Source organism: Phragmites australis, chromosome 10, assembly GCF_958298935.1.
Source record: "Phragmites australis chromosome 10, lpPhrAust1.1, whole genome shotgun sequence".
In the NCBI taxonomy this organism is placed as follows: domain Eukaryota; kingdom Viridiplantae; phylum Streptophyta; class Magnoliopsida; order Poales; family Poaceae; genus Phragmites; species Phragmites australis.
The window spans coordinates 33,963,526-33,986,212 of NC_084930.1; the positions used below are offsets into that span (position 1 = coordinate 33,963,526).

The 22,687-nt window shown below is 40.7% G+C and overlaps 2 protein-coding genes across 2 annotated transcripts; one reads left to right on the forward strand and one right to left on the reverse strand.

Annotated features, from left to right (window-relative positions):
- Positions 1-451: 451 nt before the first annotated feature.
- LOC133930933 (protein TPX2-like) lies at positions 452-8,907 on the forward strand. The gene is made up of 15 exons (XM_062377716.1): positions 452-782; positions 1,741-1,872; positions 2,524-2,680; positions 3,149-3,257; positions 4,377-4,424; positions 4,776-4,897; positions 4,991-5,063; positions 6,006-6,115; positions 7,138-7,207; positions 7,557-7,622; positions 7,742-7,804; positions 7,879-7,953; positions 8,040-8,083; positions 8,187-8,272; positions 8,344-8,907. The coding sequence occupies exons 1-13, from the start codon at positions 518-520 to the stop codon at positions 8,076-8,078; spliced, it is 1,329 nt and encodes a 442-aa protein (XP_062233700.1). The 5' UTR covers positions 452-517; the 3' UTR covers positions 8,079-8,083; positions 8,187-8,272; positions 8,344-8,907.
- A 3,185-nt stretch (positions 8,908-12,092) lies between these two features.
- Positions 12,093-19,588, reverse strand: LOC133930934 (LRR receptor-like serine/threonine-protein kinase SIK1). The gene is made up of 26 exons (XM_062377717.1): positions 19,045-19,588; positions 18,530-18,601; positions 18,235-18,306; positions 18,065-18,136; positions 17,712-17,783; positions 16,724-16,795; positions 16,574-16,645; positions 16,415-16,486; positions 16,259-16,327; positions 16,024-16,095; positions 15,865-15,936; positions 15,710-15,781; positions 15,559-15,630; positions 15,404-15,475; positions 15,246-15,317; positions 15,083-15,154; positions 14,892-14,963; positions 14,741-14,812; positions 14,594-14,665; positions 14,435-14,506; positions 14,281-14,352; positions 14,123-14,193; positions 13,904-14,035; positions 13,470-13,808; positions 13,006-13,376; positions 12,093-12,814 (listed from the first exon to the last, which is right to left on the reverse strand). The coding sequence occupies exons 1-26, from the start codon at positions 19,272-19,274 to the stop codon at positions 12,464-12,466; spliced, it is 2,931 nt and encodes a 976-aa protein (XP_062233701.1). The 5' UTR covers positions 19,275-19,588; the 3' UTR covers positions 12,093-12,463.
- Between the last annotated feature and the right edge of the window lie 3,099 nt (positions 19,589-22,687).

A 22,687-nucleotide genomic window follows, 5' to 3' on the forward strand; every position in this document is an offset into this window, starting at 1 on the left:
CATTAACTACCACTTATTTCATCTTCTATAATACTATTACAACATCCCATAATATTATTATAATATCTCTTATCTTTTTTTTTTTTATCTTCAACAACTATCCTGTTTATACCTTCTAATACTCTTCTCCTCCCTCCGAATTCATCGTTAATCTCTATAAACAGTGTTGCTACAATGTTACGGATGCTACAGTAACCTGGCTACTTTACGGAGCACTGGATAAGAGATATGGTGAAGATGCCCTTACCGGGAGCAGTACTGTATTGTACTGTACTGTACTGCAGGATACGATTGGTACACTGCTGCTGCAGGGGCTCTCTGCTCCCCCAAATCCATCTCTCAACAGAAAACTGGGAAACTACAGGGACCTAAGCGCAAATAGTCCCCAGGTTAAATCCCAGCCCCTCCCGTCCCGACCCCGCATTTCAAATTTCCTCGGCCTTCCCTTCCCTTCCGCCCCTTCTCCGGCCACCTTCAAATACCTCGCCGCGACGCCGCCTCCGTGCCCCGCCGCACCATGGACAGCGACGACGAGGAGATGTGCGACGCCTCCTCCACCCCTTCCTCCCCTGGCGGCGAAGGCGGGGAAAGGGGATTCGAGCCGGAGGAAGCGGAGCGGGTGGTCGAGGGGGCGATGGTCATGGAGGTCGCGTGGTTCCAGGTGGACCTGGACTACGAGTTCGACGCGCCCAGGTGGTTCGACCTTGCCCAGGAGGAGGCGCCGGTGGAGGCGGCGGCAGCGCAGCTGTGGTTCGCCTCCGCCCCCAGCTACCCGCCCTCGCGTGCGTGCCCTCTCGCTCCCTTCCCTCCAAAATTCCTCATTCTGTTTCTCCGCGTGGAGGGGTGGTGATTTGGGAAGGGGCTGGGGATCATGCGGGGATGAGAGTGGTTCCATCGATCGGTGTGCGCTTGAAATGTGATGTTCGAGCCTTCCTCCTATGTTACATGCTTATGTAGTGGCATGGCGGAATTTGATGGATTTACGAAGTGGCCATTTCGCGAGATTTTTATGGTTATTAGTGTTGAATAACGTTTTGTTTCGTGCATATATGATACAAGATTGTTTCGGAGTGCGAATCCGTGGTGCTTTTTTAGCCGCGGGGGGGGGGGGGGGGGGGAGGGGAGGGGAGGGCGGCGGTGCACATGCGCCTGTTATATTCTGAGCACTGGGGCTGAAATTTTGTTGGAGATGAGCATTTTCATCCCATGGAGCTTTGCTAATTTGTGAAAAGTTAAGTTTTTGGGTAATGTTATACTATGATAGTCAAATGTCACTGATCTGGGATTAGTATAGATTATAAAGTGTTTGCAGGGTATTTACATGTACAGCTTGATGGACAGCAACAATGAGATATTCCTATTATCCTGACACACGAAGAAAAAAGTTACGGAATTCTCCCGATTCAAGCTGGTGGAATGAAATTTAAAAAAAGAGGATCACATTTGTGTGGTCATATCATTCATAGTCACATAATCATTTTATAATTTCACACGGAATGCTCATACTCTTGACCCTTGCAATTGTGTGATCGAGAAGTTGGTTGCTGAAAGTCAACGATGAAAGATGGATAAAGCATGTTGAATTACTATAGTGATAATCGTTGACCAATCAATTGTATAAAAACATTTGTGCTGCTTTATTTAGCTCCCTCGGCATCAAACTTTCTATTTCTTCTTTAACTGTTACTGGCGTTCGGTGCCTAGTTAATATCACTAACCTTTCCTCTTTTGTTTATATAGCATTAATTTCTAAGATGTTAGCCGAAGACCTTGGATTGCAAAGCTTAAGAAGCACTGCAGATACAGATGCTGTGCAGTGTTCTACAACTTCTCATGAATGCTCTAGTGGTGCTGAACAAAGATTCCATCAGGGTGAACTTCTTGAAAAGCTAAATGCTAGCACTGAGTTTCCTGAAGTCTACTATTTCATTTCTAATATGTTAATTTGTTTCAATATTCAGTTATCATCAACATTTAGAATTTTCTTTATTTTTATGAATATGTGGCTGAATTAATGTTGTGTATTACTTCTATTCATGTTTTGGATGTTACTGATAATTCTGAGCATTGCACATCCACCACTGGATCACTATACTGTTTTGTTTACCTTTCTAGAACCATTGGGTCACCAGTAGCAGAAAACACAAGGAACTCCAGCTTTCTTGATTAAAAATATTGATACTATGACAAGCTAAGCTAAGTCCTTTTCTTGATGAAAAGGTGCTTGCTAGGCTACAGATCAACATGTTTTACAATATGCCTATGCCTAGCCTGGCAACAGACAAAAATGTCAAATATAAGCCGTTTTATAGAACTGAGACAAACTCTTGAAACATTTCCCTAACACATTAGAGTTCTTTCCTTAATGAGCAAGAGTCAGCAGTTTACTTGTGAGTCCAATTCTCCATTTTCTTCTGTATCGTCTGTCCCGAAATTGAGCCTGTTGTTCAGCCTAGCGTGCTACTATATTTCATTGATTTCTTCTAAGATAGATTAATTGTTTGTATTTTTCCTGAAAAATAGAACGAAGACCATGCAATGGTGCATCAGAAAATGAACGAATACCTGGCAGTCGAAATACTATGAGGGGCACTTCCTCGAAAAGCTCCACATTAATGAAGCCTACAGCCAGTCAATTAGCCAGGCGAAACAGAAAAGTGGAAGTGAAGAATTCAATGCAGTAAGTAATATTATGCGTTAAACTAATCGATTTTGCGAACTTTATCTGGGCTGAATATAAAATAACTGGAAATAGCATTTTCTCAGTCGATTCTGTGAGCCACCTGCCTAATTGATATCCTCGAACTTATTTCATCACTCTTGTGCTATATATGCCTTTTGGTTTGTTCATTTAGATTAATCATACGTCATGAAATCGGTGTCTTCAGCATTGGCCATAACAGTTTATGCCAGATATGGTTTTAAATATTGTTGTAATCACAAGCGTTTTCATCTCCTCTTCGTTTTCCATTTTTTTCCCTTCATTTTTTTTCATGTTATCCCCAAGCAGCCAAACATCTATTATTATTACCCTCTACCTAATTAATTTTCAATAAATGTAAAATTATGGCATCCACATTTTTTTCTAAAAGAACTTTGTCTTCATGTTTGTGAGTACTGTTGGGATATAAACTAGATTTGTTTTCAGGAGTAAAAAGTCAGTGGGAGTGAGAAGCGAGAGAAGTACCATGAGCTCGAACGATTGCACTTACCAATCCGCTAAAAGGCAGAAATTAGAAAATGGACATCTCAACAAGGTATGCTACAGTTTTCTCATAAGGATGTGAAATTTGCCAAATTTTATTGTGAAGCTGATTTTAATTTAGATTATAGTGATTTTATTCATCATTTAAACTTTTTCTCTATTTTTGGGACTTCATAATGATCCAAACTTCATGTTCTTGTTTTATCTGAACTAATTTACAATGTTTATCTTAAAAGTGACAATTGCAGCTCCTGTTGCACTTATAATGGCAAAAATAACAGCTACTGGACTTTCTAATGTTTTCCCCTACCAGGTGGTAGTGTTATTTGTCTGCATTTGCGAGCTTCAGTATTGGAACAAAAAGAAATTGCTAGTGTCCCCCCTCTACAATTGGTGGTGTCACATCATTTAAACTTTTTATCTATTTTTGGGACTGCATTATGATCCAAACTTCATGTTCTTGTTTTATCCGAACTAATTTACAATGTTTATCTTAAAAGTGACAATTGCAGCTCCTGTTGCACTTATAATGGCAAAAATAACAGCTACTGGACTTTTTAATGTTTTCCCCTACCAGGTGGTAGTGTTATTTGTCTGCACTTGCGAGCTTCAGTATTGGAACAAAAAGAAATTGCTATTGTCCCCCCTCTACAAGTGGTGGTGTCATTCGCTTTAGTTGGTTGCCTTTAGCCTTGGCACTAAAATGAACAAAACATAGATGCCGAGTTGCATATTACATGCCTTGATGCTTCATCAGTATACAAATGTATTATGGGTTTTCTGTTGCATATATACGTCATGCGGATTATGCTTGCATTTTGAAGGAAATCCTAGTTTTCTTCCAGTAGAAACTTAAATTTAATTTCCTTGCTAATTCTATTGAACTGTTGTTCAGTTTGTTACTGGAAGTACCAACAGTCTTCAGGAATTGGCAATACTTCATTTTCGGACTAAAAAAATTAATATCATCTTGACGTGAACTAACATTCTTTGATACATTTTATTAGTAAGAATGATATGTAGATACCGTGCCTCTGTTTTTGTTACTTGAACACTGGCTTGTTATCTTGAAATGTTTGTGCCACCTAAAGGTGCAGATTGATATTATTCATCATTGTATTGGATAACTTTGTTGCTTGCTCTTTACTGAAGCTATTTGCTTGTGGTACAGGCTGCTGCTACTCACCGGCCTGAGTTTATTCATAAAAATCATGCAAAGGTAAAAACGTCCTCAAACCATCCATTTAAGTTGATTATAAATAGATATTTCATGCTTGTAGCATCCATATATCCTTTATTCCAAGATCGTCTTTCAGACATTGTATTGTTCCAGTTATCTGAGGCTACCTATATTGGTCTTTGAATAGAATTATTCCATGTATTTCTTTTTTTAAAAAAATGCATGCTTCCTACTTTTGCAACTAGTCATAGCTGTTGTACATGTCTTAAACTGCCCTGTATGGATATTGCTATTATGTTCTAAAACACGACCTCTGTGTTAGTTTTCTTATAGTTTCTATTAGTTGTGTCTTATGTTTTGCTTGACAACAATTTCTTATGGATGCTACAGAATGCTATGAGTCTTAACATTGATCGTCCTACTGGTCTACCCAAATTAAAGGTTACAATTCCTAGAGAACCTGAATTGGCAACAAAACTAAGAGCGGAGAGGTCAAGGATTTTAAGAGCAGTGTAAAGTCATTTTCACTTGATTTTATGTTTTCATTCCTGAATATAATGTACTTCTATTATGGTAGTTTTCACTCCTTTACCTGAAAATTTCAGGCCAACTAATTCAAAGCAGTTAAATCAACGGGTTGCACCATCTTCTACAATGCCGGTGGCATCAACTAGAAAGGTGGGAACTATCAGGCATGTACTTATAATTTTAAGTTGTTATGAATCACATCTGCGTTTGCTAATTGATATACATTGATACCTACTTCCTAAGAAGATAAGCGTAGCAAACCCTTTCCAAATAATATGTACCCAAACATTCCAAGGTTTTCATTTTGGGAGGAATTTACACTAATTTCCTGAGTGCTAATTCTGAAATCGTTGCACTACCTTGAAAAATAATGAGCAAATTGGCTCCCAGGAACGTATGCTTAGTTGAGATATGCTTCCCAGTAGCATGATCTGTGTGGAAAGCTGTTAGTCTAACATTCTAGGTGTGATTTTGTTAATGTCATCTCCAAAGAAATGACTGATATATAACCATCTGCAGAGAACATAGTACAGGGAAACCAATATATTAATAGATTCATTGCCTGTAAATTAGCTTCGCCTTCCCTTATTTATCCTTATACAGCATTTTGGATCAAATTCCATGGTTTAAGATGTTCTGTTTGATCCTATTTTTTCCCTAGTTGTTGATTCGGTGTGCTATACTAGAACAAGCTCATCCACTTTTAATTTAGAGAGCTATTGGATTTGCAATATTTATATGTTTTACTCTTTTTCTTGTATAGTTGTATATTTTGTGAGTAAATTTCAAAAACCTACAAATATTTTGAAATATGTTGCAGAAAACTATAACTTTTGGTGCTCATTTAAAAAATCTACAACTATTTTGATATATATTGCAAAAAATTACTACTTTCTCATCGTGAACCTATCTATCATCCTCTATGACATGTAATAGGAGGATTAACCTGTTACCACCTGTTACCACAGGATGACAGGTGGGTCCATAGTGAGAAAGTTATAGTTTTTTGCAATATGTATCAAAATAGTTGTAAGTTTTTGAAATTTACTCATATTTTGTTGCTGGTTTAGATTCAAAACTTGTTTCTCGCAGGTAGTTCAACCTTTACGGGCTACTGATCATCAGCATGCAAGTAGACAACATGACGTTTTGGGGTCTAATGTGCCAGCATGTACATCCAATCGTGCAAGGCATCTTAACAAGTAAGTCTGTTTGACGTGTGTCGTTTTTAGTTCCAGCGGACTACCCAAATCCTACTTCTGTTGGACTCTTATGCAATGGTCAAATCACAAAATCTATTGCATACTGCGGGTCCTGTGATATCCCTGTATATATATAGGGAAATTTTACAGTACACCCAAATCAATAGGAGCCATTAATCTTTCTTGATCTAGTGGCTACTATTTACTATTACCTCTTAGTATGTAATAGGTCACCAATGACTATATAAGGATAATATCGACTTTTCACTTCGTATAATTATGGAAGAAAATAATATTTCCATTAAAGCACAAGACAAATAAAGAAAGTTATAATGATGGTAATTATTGTTAGCTGTATATGCCAAATTTGGTTCTAATTTCTCATGCATGCACAAAGGGGAGCTATGTTACTATCTTTTCTTGAGACTGCATTTTCCTTCAACATGTTGTGCAAATTACAAATTACAATGTGTGATTATCACATAAATGTACACATTATTTCTGACAATACATATAACATGCTTAATGTGTTTTTAAGTACTATGTTGTAGATTTTCAAAAACAGAATCACGCCTCCACTTATATATCTAACTTAGATCAAGAGAATAAATTCGTCACTCAACATGTAAATGCATGGTTGGTGTAATTAATTGCTCATGTATTAATATTAGAAAGAGAATTAAATTCCTTTAAAAGGTTATCTTCTATAAATAGCTGGTAATTTACCATAATAGGTAGATACTCATGTGGCCAAACCTGCCCTTGATCAATGGATGGTTGAGATTTAATACTCGTCTTACCTTGAAGGAGGTAAGAGGAGTACCGTAGAACAGCCCATATATATATAGCATTGCCAAGGCTTGAATTGATCTGGCAAAAGGCGACTGTAAGGTTCCTTTTGTGATCATTCTACGCAGCACCTATGATTTTACCAAAACACGGGCAATTTGGCATGTAGTAATAATATCCATTTCTACAACTTTTTGTCTGTTAACAAAATTTCCTCTGTTGTCTCCTAGCAGTGTTGATAAAAAGTCAGAAGATTGCAGAGATGACATGTTTAAATTTAAAGCTCGGCCTTTGGATAGAAAGGTAGCTGATACTGACAATATCTTCTGTTTATCTGTGAGCTCATTTTAACTTTGAAGCCTCTAGTTTCAACTGGCCTGGACCCTTTTTCTAAAGTGCCTTTTTTTGAACCAAATTTCAATGATGATAATTATTTTTTTTTTAAAAAAACTTGTCAATGATGATAATTCCAAGTTTTGGGATTCGATGCCTTTTTATTTTAAATTAATCAGACAGAAAAGGAATTGATTGTTGATGACAATTCATAGGGAACAGCTATAGACAAACTATATCACTATATGAAGGTTCCTGCCTTGCAGTTTGGTCAAGCAGAAGATGCAACTAGTGACTCTTGTTCTTCTTGCTTAAACAGATATTAGCAAGCAAAGGTGATGTTGGTGTATTTCGAAGTGCAAAAAGGAATACAACGGTGACTAAGGTATTCTTTTGTAGCGGTACTCTTTTCTCCTCTGATCTTTTTGTTGTTGTTGTTTGTCTCTGAGAATGTGCAGCCTCTCCATTCCTCAAAATATCTGCACTTGTGGTATAAAACCTCAGGAATTCAACTTATCAACAAGCAGGAAAGGCAATCCGGCTCCATTATCAGAACTCTTTAACAAGGTTTGTACTAATAGAACAGAAACGGGTTGCCTTCATGTTAATTACACTGACGTTTACATAAATCATTTTGGCAGCTTTCTTTAACTGCTGGAGCACACCGTGGAATAGAGCGTCAGACCAGTGGTCTGCCAAATTATATCACTACCAAGGTTCTTTCCTTGATTCCCTTTCATTTCTTGTTTGTACATCCCTTTGCATTTAAAGTGCTCAAATATCTCTTTTGCTATGCTGCAAGGATTGCAAAGAGAACATGATTGGTAACATGCAGTGCTAGCTCTGGTGAGTATAACGTTTGTCTACCGGATGATATGACTAGCATGTTGTTTCTCAAGTTAAAAACATGCATGACACACCTTCCATTTGTTTGTTTCTCAATTTTCAGACCCAAGCCAATCAAGAAACACAATATATAGGATTTCTCTTTTGACAATGACCGGTTCAGATTCCCATCTCTCCACCTGCACAAAGGTAAATACTTATCGTCTTGACACCGATAGAAATTGAACTACTGTGTTGACAGTGTCCCCCACATCCTGTAGGTCAATCGTTTGTTTTGGACAGTAGGACTTACAAGGAAACTCATCTCCTCTTCTTCATTTAACAAGATGAAGCCATACATTATTTGACATTAAGGCACCACCGCTGAGGTGCGCGTCGTCGGCCATCTCCGGCATTCGGATATTTAACCCCGGGAACGAAACATTGTTTCTTGTCCCAGCCTGTTACATAGTTGTTGCTGCCGGTAGCTTAACGTTGTCTCTCAGCTGCCCACAGCCATGGCTGGGATCCTTTGTACAGCTAGAGAAACCATAGCTCATGGTGTTGTGGGGCGGCTCATCTGGTGTATCTGCGATCGTGCATCCCGCATCCCGACTTCCATGATCTCCAAAGTGTAACGTATTGCAGTTGCCTTCCAAAGCTGTTCGCTTCTCTGCCATAGTTCTTCTTCCATCATCTGGAAATCCCATCGTAGTTGAGAAACGGAAATGATCTGCTCATCCGGTGCGAGATGGGATTCTCTGACTTCACAAGAAATTTTTGCGAGTTATTTGATTTAAGGTGGATGTATAAGATTTGATGCTATAGCACATCCACCAATGGTATCATAGGTACAATATTTACATTAACAGTACTAGTGTTGCAGTGCTCGGCTATATATCACTGTAGCATCACTCGAGAAAGGTGGCTAGAGAGGGTGTATAGATGTCTTATAAATTTCTTATAAAATAGATAATCTATTTTTTTTAATCCAACGTCTCTTAAAAATGCACAAATAGAATTATAAACTTTAAAGCGATAAAGCGAGAGAGAAAGTTTCAATGTAATATGACTTTTCGGATAAAATGTGAGTTATAGACTCTATTAAAGACTTTCATGTACCTTTGTGCACAAAGCTTGAAATTTGAACGAAAACCAAAGCAAATGATATTTACCGAAAGAAGTAACTCTCTGAGATGATGATCTAGAGACAAAGGGATTCAAAACCTTCTCAAATATATGAGAATATTAGCATTTATGCCTCTAGCAATAAGAAGAATAACTTCTTAAGATTGAAAAATTACAGCTCAAAGGAAAAACAAAAATTAACAAGAAAATAAAAAAAACTTGCACCGAAGGTAAGGGAACTAAAAGAAGGAGACTAGAATGAGATGAACATAAGCTCATTTTTACCTTGGAAGATTATAGAGTTACCTTGTGAGAAAATGAATTTTATAAAAATAGAGGACAGTACGGAGGTACGAATGTGCTGGATCCTGTCTAACTTATTCCAACTCAGTCTAAGTGAACAAAATATTTCTACCCTTATTGTTAGCCTCTTATTTTTCGATTTGAACCTGAGTCGTGTGAGTAGCAGTGATATCATAGTTAGAATCAATTACTTCTTATATTGTACTTCCTTAGCTTTAAAGATAAGCCTCCATACGTATATTTCAGTACGGAAAGTTATGATTTTTTCACGACTTAGTTTCGTCTCAACGTAAGCTTCGCGATGATGCCATATGACTCTTTAGTCTTTCTGTAGTTTTATGGTAAAACCGTGAAACCCTAGCACGCTTCTCAAAACATAACTAGCCACCACTTGCTTTGCCTCAAGCAAACGCTCTGATATTGACGTGTGTACTCTATCTTGCAATCTTGACTACTGACAAGTCTCTCTCGCTTCCGATTCCTTGGGCCATCTTATCACTTATACCGACATCTCCTTCGCTTGACTTTGTCAACACGCCATCTTTATCCTTCTCCATCTATTTTTTGCTTAACCTTCACATGTGCTGTTAGGATCATCTTTAATTCCGTCTCGCCTCCTTGATCGTCTAACACTAAGCTTTCTACTTGGTCCCGATCATCTTGCCATTGACCACCAAGTCTCATACATTACCTACACACAATGAAACAAGCAAACATGTTTCTCCCACACCAAATCATCTCCAGATTAACTCAAAATTAAAATACTTAGTTGAAAGAACATTCCTCAGAACTCGAGAACACCGGATGCTCCGGTGTGTTCTGTGGCTCAACATCGGACCATCTTGTCAGTATAGCTTATTTTGCGTACTAAAAGTTTTGCTCTCTGTAAATATTTTTCTAATACAAAACTCTGGTATACACACTTCAATCACTGGAGCGTTTGGTGCGTTCAGCTTCTCCATATCACAAGCTTGCAACCTCTCTGCAAATATTTATTCGATGAAACATTCGGTGTTTAATGTACACATTATTGGATCATCCGGTGAGTGTTACTCCTCTGTCCAATAAAAGATCTGCTCTCTAGAAAAATTAGTCTGGTAAGCACTCATTGCCAACACCAGAACATCCGGTGTTCACTTCAAATTTTGGTGTTAATCTTTTTGTTTTGAAGAAAATACTCCGTTGCTCACTATCACCATACACCAGATCATCTGGTGACCCTTTTAAATTTTGCCGCCACACAAAAATGCTTCGGTGCTTCATTTGCTTTCACACATCGGATCATCCGATGCAGTCAGAATTCAAACATAGGATAATCCGGTGAGACTAAAATTTCTAAACTCGGAGAAAATTACCAATTACATTTTTCCTTCAACTCAAGTTAGTCACGAAATAGAACAAATATCAATAAATACATGCTAAACAAATTCAATTCAACAGCCCATCACTGCCTCACATTGGTTTCTCTACCGTACACCTCTGCCTTGAGGTCAGAGGATCCGAATCCGTGCTGTTCACTGCTGTCCAAAGTTCCCAGATGCATCGGACGAAATTTTTGTTGTTGCAGATGGAAGCGGTAGCCCAGGAATCTCCTGGTTCACAGTTGTAGTGAGCAGTGCTGGCTGGCGCTGTGGCTCAGGGAGCGGTCAGGTCAGGCTCAGGCTTGCCCCGGGGGGCCTGGAGGCTGATCAGTGGCCGTGAGATCCCACGCCGCGCACATCGGTTGGTCCCATCGACGCCGACCCGTCTGTCTGATGGCCGGTTTGCACGGCCTTGGCTCTGGTATTCCTCAGACTTGCTGCTGCTGATCGGACAGCACGCCGGCGACCCTCGTCTTCCCGGCCGCCGCCTCACGGGTTTGTTTCTGTGCTCGATGATGCTCGCGTCGCATGCGGCTCCTCGCTGATACTGTTCAGGGCCTTGTCTGGACCAGGATGGTACAGTGCAGTCGCCGGCTGAAGTGAATAGCACCAGGACGAGTCTGCTCCGCGTTAGGGAGCTGAGAGAGAGAGAGAGCAGCTGACCCTGGGCTTCAGTGGAGATGCCAGTGGTGTGCATCGATGCGTCATGCACGGTGTGCGAGTTATCAGCTACATGGCAACGCCTGCTGCTAACAGAAGCCTTCCATGCTTCAGCTCAGAGCAGCATGGTTGGGTCAAATCGGAGAAACCGAGAGGACATTTGCTCGCAGAACTGCCACTGACTACCAGACGAGACAGAGCTCGCCCATGCGTGGAATGGCACGGCTGCCTGTGTAGGATGGAAGGCGTCGTCTTGGCACAGCAATAGGAGCCTACAGTCCAGACCGCCTGTTATCACCTTATTCGCAGTACCAGCTGACCAGCTCACAGCAAAGATTTCAAAGGCAATACAATACAAGTGTACATCACGGAAACGCGAAGAAGTTAGGACGGAAATATTCACCCATTCAACGCAAAATTACACTGTGAAGATGCACAGGAGGTAGGAGCTACGCTGTAATTTCAACTGTGCGAGTTTCCAGCTAGTTCTTATCTGACGAACAAGCAGGACAGTGAGGCAGCCAAACAGGCATAAATACAGATCAGCCATACACCAGAGAGGCAGAGCAACTCATAAGTACCGTCAAAAAAGGTGATGCATTTCATTTATACATTGCACAACCCTGTCCAATGCAGGGTGCATGGTTCAATTCAATGCGTTTCCAGGATCCAAGAAACTCATGGCACCTCTGAATCGCAACGCATATATGGCCCAGATTCAAGGCGCTCACGGGACACCTCTGATCCATCTACTCTTGATTACACCAAGAACCACACTGCAATCCATCCTAACAACAATTTCTACCATTTGAACACTTCTAATCAACATGAACAAGAGCAATGACCGAATCCTACACCTATTTCCTGCACTGTGCTACTATGCTTTTACTAGCTTCTTAGTTCCAGCTCTACTTGGGAGAAAACTTTTGAGGTCCCTAGAGTTAGAGAATCATGACATCGTGTGCTTGGATATGACCTCACCGAACCGCACGAACCACTGCTCGTCGGAGGAGCTGTTGTCTCCGATGTCAGACATGTCGTGCTTCATGTCGGCCGTTGTCGCGAGGAAGCGCGAGTAGTCGCCGGCCGTCTTTGCCGGAGGCTTCATGGCAGGGGCCGGCAGGAGGGAGAGCAGCACCCTTGCGACCTCGTGCATGGTTGGCCGGTCGGAGGGGTGCCTCTTGGTGCACAGCAGGGCGAGCTGGAAGGCCTTCCGGACGAGGCCCATGTCTGTGCACGTCACTGACACCTCCGAGTCCACAGCCTCCATCACCGTGTTGTCATCAGCTTTTGAGAGGATCTACACATGCAAGGAACATCTAGTCATGCAAACCATTCCAAGAAATCACAGTACTACAAATCACTAAGTCTAGGCTGGAGTCTGCAGCTACATTGCATTGCATTCTTCTGATTGTTCAGTTTTGACTTGCACGGTGTGTGTAACAAATGGTGCTAAGAATCTGACTAGGACATTCAGTATGGGTGACGTACCAATTGATGCAAGTTCGATTCGTTGTCGACAGCCTTCTTCCCTGTGAGCAACTCCAGAAGAACGATGCCAAAGCTGTAGACATCTGATTTTTCATTGAGCCTCGACGTCCGGGCATACTCTGGATCAATGTAACCGATGGTTCCTAGCACATAAGTGGACGCATGGGACTTGGCAGTTGGGACACATTTGGCGATGCCGAAATCTGAGAGGTGCGCTTCAAAGTTCTCGTCAAGCAGGATGTTTGAGGACTTGACATCCCTGTGGACTATGCGAGGGTTGCAGTCATGGTGAAGATAGGCCAGTCCTTGCGCTGCACCCGCTGCGATCTTCAGCCGTGTGTCCCAATCAAGCTTCACCTTCTTTGATGGACCTGAAAGAGACCACAGATCACCAGAGAGAAGCTTAACGGGACACATAAAAGAATAAAAGGAAACAACGTGAATCAAAGTTCAGAAGTCCTAACCGTGAAGAAGATCCCACAGGGAACCATTTTCCATGTAATCGTAGAAGAGCAGGTTTCCATGAGGAGAGAGTGAAAAGCCATGAAGGCTGACGAGATTCCTGTGTCGGATGCTGCCGATTGTCTCCAGTTCTGTCTCAAACTCACGGAGGCTGTGGTTATACTGACTGTAAAGCCGCTTGACAGCAATGGACTTGCCACTCTTGAGCATACATTTGTAGACAGTACTTGATGCCCCGTAACCAATGATGTATTTCTCGTTCAAATTCTCGGTCAACCTCATAATGTCTTCATAGGTATGGATTGCCATATCCATTTGAAGGATTACTAGCTTTGGTGGTCCTGGAACATGGTCAAGAGAAGCATAAATGAATATCATCATATCAATACATGGCTATGGCATAGATTGCAATTCAAGTGGTGAGATGTACACAAACCTTGCACTGGCTTGTCAGATCCTTTCTCAGGTGGCTGTGGCTGATTTGTTTTGTATATTGCCAATAGCATAATGCAGAGTAGTATGATGAAGCCTAAGATAATGCAAGCAACCGCCGTCCGAGAAATATTAACTGGAGCACAAGTTATGTAACCGAGTTAGAACTCAGAAGCAAATGGAGTAGTGACTGCTGAGTATCAGCTCAGGACTTGTTTGGTACCTTTTGTTCCATGAGGGTGTCCACAGTTGGAGTCTTGGCAGTACACATGCAGCATTGGATTACCCATGAAGCTGCATTTAGGTATTGGTTTCTATAAGAAATTATAATCCAATAGAAAAAGGATATCAAAAGACTCGGATGAAGCCATATGCTTGTACCTATCCATTGGGAATTTTGAGAAGTTCTTTGCCGATGGGACACGTCCAGAAAAGTTGTTGTATGACAAATTTCTGAAATGGAAATCACACATGTTTTAATGCTGGAGAAGTCATTGCCGATGCTAATAGGATAGTGTTTGCACACAAAACTTACAAGGTATTTAAGCTGAAGCAGTTAGCCAGCTGAGCAGGGATCTCCCCAACCAAATTGTTGTTGTTAAGAATCCTGCATAATAAAACCACAGCTCAGTAAAAATGCGAAGGTGGCATGCAATCGAATATCAAACTAATGGTATCATGGAAGAGGACTCACAGACTATCAAGGTTCTGCAACTGTCCAAGTTCTTCTGGGAGAAAACCAGATAAGTTGTTGCTGGATATATCGCTGTGCATTTAAAGAAAACTTATGAATCATATGATCTCAAGATGACTATAACACATCATAAGGGTGTTCACTTACATTACTTGGACGCTTCTCAAGTTCCCAAACTCAGCAGGAACAGACCCAGTCAGATGGTTTTTACTCAAATTCCTGCATGTACAATTTTGAACATTAGGCAATAATGACATTAAAAAGACTATGGATTCTAAAAGGATGGTCATCAACTCACAATCCAAGGAGATGCTCAAGATCACCAATAGTTGGAGGAACTGGTCCAGAGAATTCATTGTAGGAAAGATCTCTGTGCCAAAATGAAGGAAGAAGGTTCAAGTTATCAAACCATAGCGTCTGCAAACTAACAACATAACTCGGAAAATTCATAGCACGAAGTAACAAATATAGATAAAAGGGTCTCCTTACAGTGTGTCCAGGTTGATAATGCGACCAAGTTCAGATGGAATCTGGCCTTTGAAATCGTTTGAAGAAAGGTTCCTGTATTTTTTAAAGAAAAATAATAACATATTGGAGTCTGCTCAAATAAAGCAATAATTGTAAGCAAACTGCTGCATGAGCAACTACTCACAGGTATGTCAAGCTTTCCAACTTCGGGAAACCAGCAGGGATAGAGCCATTTAGTCTATTTCCATAAACATTGCTGAGAATGAAAGGAACACGATTAAGCATGGAAAATGCAAAAATGTTCTGTCGAATACTAAGATAAATACATGCTTACAAACTTACAATTTGTTCAGTGCTGTGCAAGAACTGATGTTTGGAGGAATATGACCCTTAAGATTGTTGTTGGCAAGATTTCTAGATAAATGTAGAACTTATCAGAAATCGCACTGGTAAAACTAGCATTACTTTGTATACATGTATACGGGACAGGTTCTTACAACTCGAATAATTCTGTGAGCTTGCCAAGCTCAGCTGGAATTGTGCCCACTAGTTCATTATCATTCAGTTGCCTGGATGGAACAAATACTGAACCTCATTAAGATTTCACATCAACAGAAGTGCAAAAATATTTAGATGCCAATCACTTACAGGTAGCTAAGTTTACTCATGTTCCCCAGTTCTGGTGGTATGAGTCCAGTAAGTTTGTTTCCATGTAAATAGCTGAAAAAGAATAGTGACAGAAACTATTAATAAATGAAACTAAGATGGTTTTGCGAAAGAAGAGTGCTGCTGATGATACTAACAGTTTGCCAGTGTAGGATAGGTTGCCTAGTATCGGAGGAATCGACCCTACCAGTTCATTCTGGCTCAGATCTCTGAGAAACAATTACAGACAAAAAGAACTCATTATGGACTAGTAAAGAAACCAATAAGTATGGATTGAAGTGTTGTATTTTACTCACAGGACAGCAAGAGCCTGCATGAGGCCAATCACTTCTGGAATTTTCCCAGTCAGTCTATTCCCTTGAAGTGACCTGTAAAACAACAATGCAAGGATTAAACAGAAGGCTGGCAAAAGCAAGCATTCACATATGCATGAGTAAGTCAGCTAAAAAGCTACTTGAAAGAAACAGAACATTGCAGTTGTATGAATAAGGTGCAAATATAGAAATATTTGAAGAAATCAGGAAAGCTTACAGTGTGGCTACTTGGAGATAACCTATGTTATAAGGTATTTCTCCAGATATTTGGTTGTATGAAATGTCCCTGCGTCACACACAAGAAATTAGCATCGTAGTATCCTATACTTATGAGAACCAAAACATCAATAGAATAGCCACAAAACCAACATACAGAATCTCAAAGCTGGTGCAGTTCCCTATGCTCTCTGGAATGGTTCCTGTGAGATTGTTTCCCCTTACATCACTGTATATATGGAAGGCAACCAATGTCAATAAGATCAAGCTGTACCATATGCATCAGCGCATCAACGGAGCAGAGAAGTTAACTTACAAGTACCACAGCCCAGTCAGTTGGCACATGTCAGGTGATAAAGTTCCAGTCAATGAGTTACCCCTCAAGCCTCTGAGGATCAAGAGAACAGATATGTTGACATCTGTAAGCTTCTACAGTACACAAAACAAAATTGTGTAGGGTTCTTACAGGTATTGCAGCACTTCGTTCCAGTAGATGAGCCTCGGGATGTCACCAGTAAGCTTGTTCTGCGCAAGATCCCTACTCCAAATGAACAAATAGACATCACCAGGAACTACATAAGTTACAAAAAATGCAACCCGAAAAGAAATTCCCTTGGTATGCACAATAAAGCACAAAAAGCCAAAAAGGTAGGTAAAACAAACATAACATAAATCACCAAATGTGTCCAGCAATCACAAAAGAAGTAAAGAATCACGGATGGTGAAAGGTCGTAGGAAGCTTAGAGCAACTCTAACTCAATCCCTATCCCTGGTCCCCTATTCCCTTGAATAGAGAATTCACTATCTAGATTTCTTTTCCTACTTTCCAGCACACTTCAATTGATTCCATAAATTTTCTCCTTATAACTCACCTTTATTTTATTAATATCTTGTAACTGACAAATAACATTTCATATTTAAACGGTGTTATTTTCAACGGCTATATTTCCAACTGCTCTTACAACATATATGCTTGTATGATAACTGCTCTTATAAATTTTTATAACACGTTCGTTTATGTGATAATTGTTCTTACAATACGTGTTCTTATATGGTAACTACTCTTACAACATGAGTACTTGTGTTACAACTGTTCTTACAAATTTCTACAATGTGTGCGCTTGTGTAGTAACTGCTTTTATAACGTGTGTAATTATGTAGTAATTACTCTTATAACGCGTGTGTTTATGTGATAACTGTTTTGATGTAATTGTTCTTAAAACGTGCCAGCCCTCACCTGCTCTCTCTCCTTCTCATCTCCTCACCTGTGCAAGAGCAGTAACAACTGGATAGGGAATATTTCCCATTTACTAGATGTGGAGAGTAAGAGAGAATAAATAGGGAGCTCAAAAATAGGAAGTTGGACAGGGAATCAGTTGAAGAGTTTTTTTTGCTATTTTTGCTAAAATTTAGGATAAGAAGGGGAGTAAAGAGTCGATTAGAGTTGCTCTTACAAGGTCTTGAGATTTGGAATCTGGGACAATGTGGAAGGGATGGGTCCCGTGAGCTGGTTGTTCTTCAAAATCCTGCATCAATAAAAGTGAGAAAAATATCACAAGACCAACAATCTAAAAGCATTAAAAACAGTAGGTAGCAAGCCATAAACCACAAAGAAACAAAATCTCACTAACACATGTCTGTACTATACACTAAACTTCACACAAAAAATCCTGAAATGCAAAATGTGCAACAGGTTTCCCATTTCTCACTACAACTCCCCAGATATCATTGGGGTGAAAAAGTGATCGTATCAGAAAGCAATAGCTCTTGCTAAAAGGCAGAAGGGAACAAGAATAGATCAGCTTACAGCTCCTCAAGCTGCTTGAGTTTGGAGATGGAGAAGGGGATGTCTCCATACAGCAAGTTGCCAGACAAATCCCTGCAAAGACAAGCATAAACAGAACCCGATTTTAAAAAATACAAATCTACAGCAAAAGGTAATAACACAATAAAATAAGACTTGGATTACGGAATTACAAATAATTTAAGGAGACACAATCCCCAATCTCATCTGGGATTTGGCCTGTGAGCTTGTTCTCCTTGAGATCCCTGCACGAGCAAATCATTAGCACACTAATAAAATAATCAGCAAGCAAGCAAATCCAGGGGGCGGCGGCTTAAAGTAAAATACTAAAGAACTGAGTCACATCAAGGCATGAGGGGTCAAATCAGGCGTAGGGTTAAAAAAAATAGAAGCAGGTATAGTCAAATGCACAAAATCTCAAGCAGGTGCAAGGGGAAATTGTACGGTACTCTACTCATCAGCACTCACAAGAACTGAAGACTCTTGAGCTCCCCTATAGCCGGCGAGATCTCCCCTCCGAGGTTTAGATTTGACAGGTTCCTGTATTTTCACGGGAAACAATCTCATCAGAAGATGCTTCTTTTCTAGCAAACAAATAAGATAAGCCCCTCTTTTCCAGCAAAAATGTACAAGATAAACACAAAACACTGTAAGAAAATTTCACTTTTTTTCTTGGTACGCTGCATCAAAGGAAGATTTCAAGAGCAGAACTGACAACAAAATTTGAATACTCCAATGGAGTTATGGGGTGGGTGGCAAATCCTGAATTTTCCCCAAAAATAAAGAAAAGCATGATGCAAAAATAAAACTATCCAAGTGATTTGCTCCTGATCAAAATGCAGGAAAAATACCGCAAGAAACCCACACAGAACACCAAATGCACACAGGAGCAAGCGAGGGGAGGAAGATTTCAAGAATGCCGCCAAGCAGCCGCCAAACTGAACCAGGCAAAGAACATGGAGGAGAGATCGAAGAGGACGCACAGGGCGACGACGTCGAAGGAGGCGCCGTCGCAGGTGACCCCGCTCCAGGCGCAGTGGTCGCGGCCGCCGTCCCAGTCCACCAGCGCGTTGGCCGCGTTCCCGAACCCCACCTTCACCGCCATCAGCGCCTGCCCGTCCCCGTCCCCTCCTCCCGCCTCCACCGCCACCGCCACCGCAGCAAGAACCAGCACCGCCGCCCACCACCACGGCAGCGCCATCCTCCCCACCATTCCCACGAATCCTCAAGAACCTTCACGGCTTCGCCCTCCCAGCCCCAAAGCCAGCACCTTTCTTCTTGCTTCCTCTCACAAGCCAGCCCCGGCCAAGAAGTTAGCGGCCACTACTGCGAGCACCGGCGACACTGCTGCTCCATGTCCATGTGATGAGCAGGAGGAAGGAGGGAGTAGTAGGAGGGCGACGGGGTCGGCGTGTGATGCGTATGGTGATCTGTGGTGGTGATGGCGATAGCGACGTGACTGTTGTTGCTTTCGGGGGGCAGCCGCTGCACTGCACGCAGCGAGGAGAGAGAGAAAGAGAGCGAGGTGGTATGGTGGTGGTAGGAGAGAGAAGAGCGGGAGGGAGGGGTGAGTGTTAAGGCTGACGGTTAAGGGCCCACCACGTCAGTGACCGAGCCCATGGCAGAGGGGTACGTGTAGCCCGTAGGGGCCCGCAGCTCTCCATGGCGTTTGGCTGGTTGCGCGTCCCGGCTAAATAGTCCATGACACGCGGGTCCAGGGTGGCGGGCGCCCCATCTGTCAGTGAACGAAGTAGCGGCCACTCGTACGCAGCAGCATCTCCCGGCCCACGTGTCAGATTGCAGGGAGGGAAGGGTTTAAGCGGGTTAAGGACCGGTTTGTTCGGGATTTTAGACGGTGAATTGTGTTTTATAATCTGATTGTGTAAATAAACAGCTATATTATATTTTGTTTGCTATGTATCCTTTAAATTTTATTATACATTTTTGTATTTTAAAATAAATATGTCAAGTAAACTGAGGTATTACATACTATTGACACCTAAAAGTAGTAATCCACCGATTCTAGAATTCGGGTTACTAAATAGCTATTAGCTTTTACAATTTAGATTATAACCATCTACAATATATAAACTGATTTTCACAATCTACAGCTAAAACAAATATGTCCTAAGACTAGGTGTGTTATTACACGAAATTGTCCCAGCCTAGCTTGATGTATACCAATATGTGTAAATATATGATCTTATTTTGGTTTGAGAATTCAAGCTTCACTTAGTAATCTGTCATGACGGGTGACATATTGCATCCGCTTATATATGTGAGTTATTTGTTAGTGTAATAAATTATCTCTATGTGAGCAAACAATCATAATTTTATCTTTTGCATCCGTTCATATAATCTCAGATTTGATCAACTAAACATAAACTTAGCTTAGCCCTATTTAAATATATTACAACCAATCAAATACTCTTTCTTTTAACAAATATGATTCCGTTCAACTTACTTTAACTCAACCAGACTATACGATATAACTCTATAACACCATATTAAAAAACCAAACACACCCTAATAGCACGCCTAGGGCAAGCGGTTGTGCGGTCCCGGACCCATATGTAAGAGCATGTCAGGACCGTGTGGCTGCGGCGGGAGATGGATAACTGGAGGTCGATTGTGGTCACCACCGGCCGTGCACCCGTACGAGGTGTTGCCCATGGCTCGTCAAGGAGATGTTGCTTGATTAATCTAGTTAGACCATGTGTCCATGACTTCCATGGGATTAGGGTTCATCAGGAAGGGTGGAGATCCATGCAGGTGGCTTGGGGAGAGGTGCTCGTCCAGCCATCGAGACGGTTGTCGAATTAACGGTGTTAGAGCGGCTTATATATACATGAACAATTGACGTAGTATCAATCAAACTTATATTTTGGTTTTGTCTTGGCAGAAACAAGAATTTCGTACCACTGGATCCAGCTCTAGAGCAATATCATTTCTCTCTTCTTAACCGTGTAAGAATGCTAGTCCATCTAAGTCTGAACCTAAATCTCTAAGATAGGTATCTTCGATTTTTTACAGACGATTTATGAGTAAGTACGTGTGATAAGTGTGTGCGTGTATTTGTATGTTGTACTTAAGTTACTAAACAAAATATGAACTCTATACTATATCAGCAATTGGTGGCACCATTAATATCTATCTCATTATATAAACAGTAAAGCTAGCGTCCGGACGTTCGATATATCGAACGTTGCAATTGCCTGTCGTAACATCGAAGACTAACGTCTGTAACATTTGAAATCAATGTTCGCAGCATAAAAAAATGCACCAAAAAAGCACACAGATCCAGAAAAAAAATTATCCATTTGAGCTAATTCCTATATTCCGAGATGCAACATACAAAAATAACTTCAGCAACAAAATTTCATAACGTTTGAAATATTAAATTTGAACATCTGAAATATTGAAGATGCGAAAATATAGGAATTGACTCGAATAGATAATTTTTTCAGATCCAGATCTATACACAAGAGATGTCGGGATGCAACATTCTCGAAGAACTTCTGCAACGAATTTTCATAACGTCTGAAACATTAAATTTTAACGTCTGAAATATTGGAGATATATATGAATTAACTCGAATAGATAATTTTTTCGAGTCCGAATCTATATGCAAGAGATTACCGGAATGCAACATACGGAAATAACTACGGCAACAAATTTTCATGATGTCTGAAATATTAGAGATGCGAAAATATTTTTGGGCCGGCCCAATGATATTATTTTCAGCCAGAATATATTTACACAATTCAATAAGTTTACGATATTATGAAAGTATTTTTAAAGATAAACCCACATATATAATTTTTCATGTTTTAAAATTAAATATTTTAAAAATTATTGATGGTCAAAGTTTGAAAATTTTGATCAGATCTTGTTGAAAAAATTATTTATTTATAATCGGATAGGGTAATATGTTACTTAGACGCTTATATGCACTGGTTTTGAATGAATTGGCGAGGAGGCTCTCCCCCGTGTTCGATTTTCATTTAAAAAAAGGAAAAAACAAAATAAGATTAACTAACTATACATAGCACATCGATACATTGTTTGTTATTCGGAAATAGAAAATTGGTTTCCCTCCAAAATTTCAATGTTGCCTGTCATGCATGCTTGGGACAGTGTTCATGCATGCGGTTGCAGCTAACGATACTACGCGTACGTACATGAGCAGTACCAAATCAAGGTCATTAACGCCATACACAAACATAGCGCTCTGATCGTCGCCCGTGAGCAGCATCTACTTCTCCCTGCAGTTTCACATACTGTATATGCGTGCCTGCTTGCATCATATCGTCTCTGCATGCATGAACCAGAAATTCAGAAAGCACAGGCAGGCAGCCATATGCCTTCAAGGCATGTGGCTTCAACTGCAGAGACGATATTCAGTTGAAGCCGCCTACGCATGCAGTTCAGATCGATCGAAGTAACTGCTGCTGCTGCTGCATGCTGTGTTCGTTCAGGCTCACACCTGCTACATGATCGAGACGGCTAGCTCCAATGGCTGGCTCTGCATCATGCACACACACATATGCTGCGTTATGTTGTGTAAGCGAGGAATTAATCGGATTACGTACGCTTGCAGTGTCTAGATATGTATGCAGTTGCAGG